Source organism: Hemibagrus wyckioides, linkage group LG17 (assembly GCF_019097595.1).
Source record: "Hemibagrus wyckioides isolate EC202008001 linkage group LG17, SWU_Hwy_1.0, whole genome shotgun sequence".
In the NCBI taxonomy this organism is placed as follows: Eukaryota; Metazoa; Chordata; class Actinopteri; order Siluriformes; family Bagridae; genus Hemibagrus; species Hemibagrus wyckioides.
Window position 1 is genome coordinate 1,153,205 of NC_080726.1, and position 7,500 is coordinate 1,160,704.

Consider the following 7,500-nt stretch of genomic DNA (forward strand, 5'->3'; position numbering starts at 1 on the left):
AGCTTTTATTGTCATTTCAACTGATGCAGTACACTGAAATGAAACGTTTCTCCAGGACCCTGGTGCTACATAAACATTTTAATTTTATTTCATTGTCTGTACCACTTATCCGATCTATCATCGGGTCATGGGGAACCTGTGCCTATCTCAGGCGTCATCGGGCATCAAGGCGCTACATAAACATACAACATAAAGTACAAACACAGAGCTAGGACAAAAATTTGTCCAAGTCGCATAAAGTGTGTAACTAGGTGCAAACAGAGCAAAGACAGGACAGTGCAAAAAGTACAAAAAAACAACACAAGACAGGACACAGCGCCAAAAAAGAACATATACAATGAAATGAAATGATATAGAATGAAATGATGTACAACTTTGAGAAACTGTAAAAAAAACAGGTATCTAATAACATATTGTCACATCTGGACGCCACCGCCCTGTGTGGGGCTCGACCCGGACCTCCGTGGTGCGGCGCCAGCACGCCATGGAGACAGACCCATACGCAGGATTCCACGAAGCACTGCTTTATTGACATAGACAGACATGGGGAAGACTAACTTCACAAAAACACTACATAGCACTAATTAAACAGAAACAAACAAAAACCTGAACTTGGCCATGACTCTAACTAAAACATAACACACAGAACATTCAGCAATGACAGGTACACAAGGATCCCTATTTATAGGGCTACACATTAAGGTTAATTGGAAACAGGTGACACAACAGGGTAGTGGAACAATGGAAAAGGCGTGGCACAAAATACAAACAAAGAAGCAGGCTTCCAAGGTTCATCTGTCAGCGCCCTCTCCGGGCCTGGCAGGGAACTGTCCAGCTGTGACACATATATGATTGTAACATGCACTATATTGCCAAAAGTATTCGCTCACCTGCCTTGACTCGCATGTGAACTTAAGTGACATCCCATTCCTAATCCATAGGGTTCAATATGACGTCGGTCCACCCTTTGCAGCTATAACAGCTTCAACTCTTCTGGGAAGGCTGTCCACAAGGTTTAGGAGTGTGTTTATGGGAATTTTTGACCATTCTTCCAGAAGCGCATTTGTGAGGTCACACACTGATGTTGGACGAGAAGGCCTGGCTCTCAGTCTCCGCTCTAATTCATCCCAAAGGTGTTCTATCGGGTTGAGGTCAGGACTCTGTGCAGGCCAGTCAAGTTCATCCACACCAGACTCTGTCATCCATGTCTTTATGGACCTTGCTTTGTGCACTGGTGCACAGTCATGTTGGAAGAGGAAGGGGCCAGCTCCAAACTGTTCCCACAAAGTTGGAAGCATGGAATTGTCCAAAATGTCTTGGTATGCTGAAGCATTCAGAGTTCCTTTCACTGGAACTAAGGGGCCAAGCCCAGCTCCTGAAAAACAACCCCACACCATAATCCCCCCTCCACCAAACTTTACACTTGGCACAATGCAGTCAGACAAGTACCGTTCTCCTGGCAACCGCCAAACCCAGACTCGTCCATCAGATTGCCAGATGGAGAAGCGCGATTGGTCACTCCAGAGAACGCGTCTCCACTGCTCTAGAGTCCAGTGGCGGCGTGCTTTACACCACTGCATCCGACGCTTTGCATTGCACTTGGTGATGTATGGCTTGGATGCAGCTGCTCGTCCATGGAAACCCATTCCATGAAGCTCTCTGCGCACTGTTCTTGAGCTAATCTGAAGGCCACATGAAGTTTGGAGGTCTGTAGCGATGGACTCTGCAGAAAGTTGGCGACCTCTTCGCACTATGCGCCTCAGCATCCGCTGACCCCGCTCCGTCAGTTTACGTGGCCTACCACTTCGTGGCTGAGTTGCTGTCGTTCCCAAACACTTCCACGTTCTTATAATACAGCTGACAGTTGACTGTGGAATATTTAGGAGCGAGGAAATTTCACGACTGGATTTGTTGCACAGGTGGCATCCTATCACAGTTCCACGCTGGAATTCACTGAGCTCCTGAGAGCGACCCATTCTTTCACAAATGTTTGTAAAAACAGTCTGCATGCCTAGGTGCTTGATTTTATACACCTGTGGCCATGGAAGTGATTGGAACACCTGATTCTGATTATTTGGATGGGTGAGCGAATACTTTTGGCAATATAGCGTATATACATAGTGGCCTGACAGCAGTCAGTGTGATGTTCAATTCAATTCAATTCAATTTTATTTACATAGCACTTTTAACAAAGAACATTGTCTCAAAGCAGCTTTACAGAACATAAGAAATAAAAAACATGCAAACAGTCTTAGATGTTTAGACAAAATTATCCGTAGTGAGCAAACCTGAGGCAACTGGTGAGGAAAAACTCCCTTAGATGGTATGAGGAAGAACCAGACTCAAAAGGGAACCCATCCTCATTTGGGTGATACCAAACAGTGTGATATGAACAATGTCCTTTCTGCATTTATGTATAGTCAGTTGTGTGATGTAGAATCTTAGTGTGTGTATTAATTAGGAGGTTGTTGTCCTCCTCAAAGTCCACATAGGGCTGGCAGCATTGCTTTGAATACTCAAGTCCTCATGAAGCAGAACCCAGCTGGAGCTGGTCCATCTCTGGATGCCTCAGGATCCTCGCAGGGTTGGCCTCTGTCTACTGGAGCTGGTACAATCTCTATATGCCTCTGGATGGGTAGAAGAAGGGAAACAAGTGGAACAGAATTAGCGTAGCTGCCGTTCATAATATTAGCAGCACTAGATGATAATGTACATTTAATCAGATGTACTGGAGTACGAGGTTATGGGATGTATTAAGTGTATGCCAGGCTAAACAGATGTGTCTTTAATCTACATTTAAACTGGGAGACTGTGTCTGAGCCCCTGAACACTGTCAGGAAGACTGTTCCAAAGTTTAGGAGCTAAATACGAAAACGCTCTACCCCCTTTTGTAGACTTTAATATTCTGGGAACTCCCAGAAGTCTAGAGGTTTGAGAGCTTAAGGAGCGTGGTGGATTGTAGGGTAACAGAAGACTGGCTAGATACGTGGGAGCTAAACCATTTAGATCCTTGTATGTAAATAGTGCTAGTTTATAATCAATTCTAAACTTCACAGGTAGCCTGGGATGATAATATTGGGGTTATATGATCATATTTTCTTGACCTGGTAAGAACTCTGGCGGCTGCATTCTGGACTAACTGTAGCTTGTTTATTGAAGATGCAGGACAAACACCTAGTAATGCATTACAGTAGTCCAGTCTGGAGGTCAGGAATGCATGAACTAACTTGTCTGCATCAGATACAGATAAAATGTTCCTAAGCTTGGCAATATTTCTAAGATGGAAGAAGGCTGTTTTTGTGATATTGGAAATATGATTTTTAAAGGATAAGTTGCTGTCTAATATTACGCCCAGGTCTTTCACTGTCCAGCTAGTAGTAACAGTACATCCTTCTAAATGTAAGCTGAATTGCGAGAGCTTCTGTGTACTGGTTTTTGAACCAATAAATAATGTCTCTGTCTTATCTGGATTTAGTAATAGAAAATTATCGGTCATCCAATCTTTAATATCTTTAACACACTTAGTTAATCTAGACAATTTAGATATTTCATCTGGTTTTGATGAGATATATAACTGGGTATCATCAGCATAACAATGGAAACTAATCCCATGACTTCTAATGATGTTACCCAAGGGAAGCATGTATACTGAGAAAAGCAGAGTCCTAAAACTGACCCTTGTGGGACCCCGTATTTCACTGGCACTACACTGGACAGTTCTTAAATCTACAAAATGGTATGGATCAGACAGGTAGGATCTAAACCATTTTAATGCCTGTCCCTGCATACCTGTGTGATTTTGTAAGTGATCTACGAGAATGTTCTGGGTAATGTTCTGCTGGGAAACCTCAGCTCCTGGACTTCATGAGGATGTTACTTTGACATGTAGCACCTACCTAAACCCTGCTGCAGACCAACTTCACACCTTCATGGACACGCTGCTCTCTGATGTCAGTATCTTCGGAGCTCTTATGGACCTCCACTAAATTAGGCAGGTGGTTTTAATTTTATGGCTGATCGGTATGCGTGTACGTATAGGCTAACTATGAATTAGCAAAAACCACAAGTCAGTATAAGAGGAAACAAGCTAGCTATGAATTAGAATTATAGTAAACAAGCTAAAACAAAAACTAGCATTATAGTAAACAAGCTAGAACAGGAATTAGCATATAGTTCACTGGGAAACACACAAACTAGCATTATAGCAGACAAGTTAGTACAAGATCGATGGTTTACAAAATGTCTTCATTCTAAATGGCTTCCTTCATAGCTCACAGTGTTTCTAATGAATGAAAGGATGTGGAAATTTGCTAACTTTGCTACTATTGCTACTATTTCATGACTTTACACTGTTGTAATAATTAAATAAATAAATGTTATTAATGCTTTAGCGACAGTGTTGTGTGTTTGTGTGTTGCTTAGGTGCAGCACCTGGAGCTGGTGGTGGCAATGGTTCTCCAGTTGCTCGTGTTGCACATACTCCCATCTGCCTGTGACATCATCGGCGCCGCCGTCATTATCGCCAGCGTCCTCGCGCTCGGCCTCTTCAAAGTGCTCCGTGGTGGAAAGTGTGAGATGGAGGAATACGAAGAAATCCTGGACTGAGAGACAGAGAGAGTGATGATTTATTCTGAGTCATGTGATCTGATAAAATTAGAACATTAGTTATCCTCATATAACAAACTTTTTGTATTTTATGTTACCTGCAAGACAAGTTATGGATGAATTGTTGTGTCTCTCTTCTTCTTCTTTCTGCTTTTCCCTTCAGGGGTCTCCACAGTGAATCATCTCTCTCCACCTATCCCTATCTTCTGCATCCTCAACACTTACACCCACTGGCTTCATATCCTCATTTCCATCCATATTCCTCCTCTTTGGCCTTCCTCTTTTCCTCCTGCCTGGCAGCTCCATGTCCAACATTCTCCTACCAATATACTCACTCTCCCTCCTCTGGACATGTCCAAACCATCTTAATCTGTCCTCCCTAACTTTGTCCCCCAAACGTCCAACATGAGCCGTCCCTCTGATGTACTTGTTCCTAATCCTGTCCAACCGTGTCCCTCCCAAAGAGAACCTCAACATCTTCAGCAATTGTTGTGTCTCTAATAAACAAATAATTTAATTCCAATATTAAAAGCATTGAAAAGAATCTCAATAGAATCTGAAAAGGAATCATTTGTAAAACTATGAATATTGATGACATGCAAATTTGAGACCCTCCCATGTCCTCATGACCTTTACACTATGCTATTAGCTGTTACACCACGGCGCTGATGAGTCCTGAGCTCTAATTGGTGGATCAGGTGTTGATTAATTCTCTCTAACAGCAGCTCTGACTGAATAACAGTGCAGGTTTATATAAACTCTGATACCTTATCGTTTACATAGCAACAGATTGTTCACCAGGGAGTTTTCCCCACATCTTCAGAACAGTGGAGTTTACACTTCTTTGAGGTTTCTATGGCTGTGTTTAGATATTTTCTCTTATTAAGATGAAGAGAGAGACTGCTGAGGGGATGAGTGTTTATAGCTGAAGAGAGAGAATAAAGAGAGACTGCTGAGGGGACGAGTGTTTATAGCTGAAGAGAGAGAGAATAAAGAGAGACTGCTGAGGGGATGAGTGTTTATAGCTGATGGAACACAAGAGGCTACAGGAACTTGTTCCACCTACATTACTAGAAATGGATAAAAGTGTGATATATTTTTTCTTTACTGTGATAAGTGTAATTAAAAATTTTGGAATGTTCTGTTATAATAATTTGGCATAATAAGCTATGAGCTGTTATCATAACAACCGCAGTCTATTCTTCATGAGTGTCCATTATCAGCGGCTAAATTCTCTTTTAATTTGTGTTACCTGTTAAATAACAAAGTCTGGATAAATACAGTAATTATTAAATAATAAATTAAAACAAATGATAAGTTTGAAGAGCTTTCTGTTTTTACAGTAATCGCCCTCTGCTGGTCGATGAAGCACATTACAGCTCATTCGGTGCTGTTACAGTTAGCGTGACTGCTTCATATTGCTCCAAAATATTAGGATGTGTAGATTTGTGAGGTAATGATGATTTAATTGTTTTCTTTCAAGACCAAAACAGATTTATTTGAACAAAGAAATCATTAACAACGTTTTTCACTTTTCTTTTCAACACCCAGGGAGTAAAACTAGTCAGAAAATCAACCACTAGGTGTCAGTGTTGTTACACACATCAGATTGCGCATCATCATACACCATCATATTAAACCTGTTATAAACCTGTTATAATGTAAACACGTTAGTCAGTAGTGATAAATTAGATAAAGCTGAACTCATTTAAAGCAGAAAGTGATATGTGTAAAGATTTGATTCAGGGGCAACTTTTAAATATTAATAAAACATTCACTAATAATAAAAAAATGTAGTACAGTAATCCCCCGTTTATGGCGGGAGTTATGTTCCAAACCCACCCACAATAAACAAAAATCCGCGATATACGGACGCCACCCCCAAATGCTTTTTTATTGTTTAAGCCGTAAAATACCCTCACACACTCTTTAAACACACCCAGAAAACATTTCCAAGCATATAGCGAGATGAATGTTGGGTAAATTCGTAGAAATATCATATTTATAGTGAGTACTGTATGTAGGTTTGTTCCTTGCCAGAAGCCTTAGAAGGGACAGAGAGTTTGGGCGACAAAATAGGGCTTGGAAAAAAAGCTAGAGGAAAAACTGGGATGCTGGAGAATTCTGCTTCCCTTTCCCCACCTGCACACGCAGAGCCAGCAGCCAATCACAACCGTGATTAAATGAATGGAGCATTCCGATTGGCCGGACTTGATCCTCCAGCTGTACCGTATTTAGAGTTTCAGCATCTCCACACCGCGCTTTGGAGAAACAACGTGTTCTTATTAACAGTTTACTTCATTTTCAATTACTGTTTATATTTTGTAATTAATAATTATATTTTTATTAATAAATTACCTTATTTCAACATAAAAACAATTCACTATGAGGTTTGTGGATACCGCGATATTCCGGGAAAATCCAAAAACAAATGAGTTATGTTTCAAAATAAAAATCTGCAATATACCGGGACCGCGATTAATGAACCGCGATATAGAGGGGGATTACTGTACTCTTTAAAAAATTATGAAAATGTCTCATTAGTATTACAACGGTGAATAAAGACCTGTGAAATAAAGGCTGCAGATAATGCTAACTTTGCTACAAACAAATGAAAGATTTAAATATGAAAGTCAATGGAAATGTGATATAGGCTCCTGGACAAGCTAACATAACTAACATGCTAACACGTGTGTGTGTGTGTGTGTGTATGGGTGTGAGAAAGAGAAACTCAGGAGAAATTCTTTAACGCTAAGTCTTTATTTCAGATACAGTTTACTGTCAGAGTGACGGTACAGAGCTTTTAGCAACCGTCATTTATTTAAAAGACTTAAATACCCATTTTGTTAATACAACGATGCTAACGGTGGGTGATGCTAACGGTGGTGATGACAG

At 40.8% G+C, this 7,500-nt stretch overlaps 2 protein-coding genes across 2 annotated transcripts in view; one reads left to right on the forward strand and one right to left on the reverse strand.

Moving 5' to 3' along the window:
• The window catches only part of slc35g2a (solute carrier family 35 member G2a), an 8,229-nt gene extending 2,821 nt beyond the window's left edge, over positions 1 to 5,408 (forward strand). The window contains exon 4 of the mRNA XM_058414489.1: positions 4,423 to 5,408. Coding sequence (XP_058270472.1) covers positions 4,423 to 4,605 — 183 coding nt within the window. The 3' untranslated portion in view covers positions 4,606 to 5,408. The remainder of the gene's footprint in view (positions 1 to 4,422) is intronic.
• Positions 5,409 to 5,544: 136 nt separating this feature from the next.
• gyg1a (glycogenin 1a) overlaps positions 5,545 to 7,500 on the reverse strand; it is a 10,992-nt gene continuing 9,036 nt past the window's right edge. The window contains exon 7 of the mRNA XM_058414490.1: positions 5,545 to 7,500. This exon is cut by the window's right edge and continues 1,901 nt beyond it. The gene's annotated coding sequence lies outside the window, so the exon portion shown is untranslated.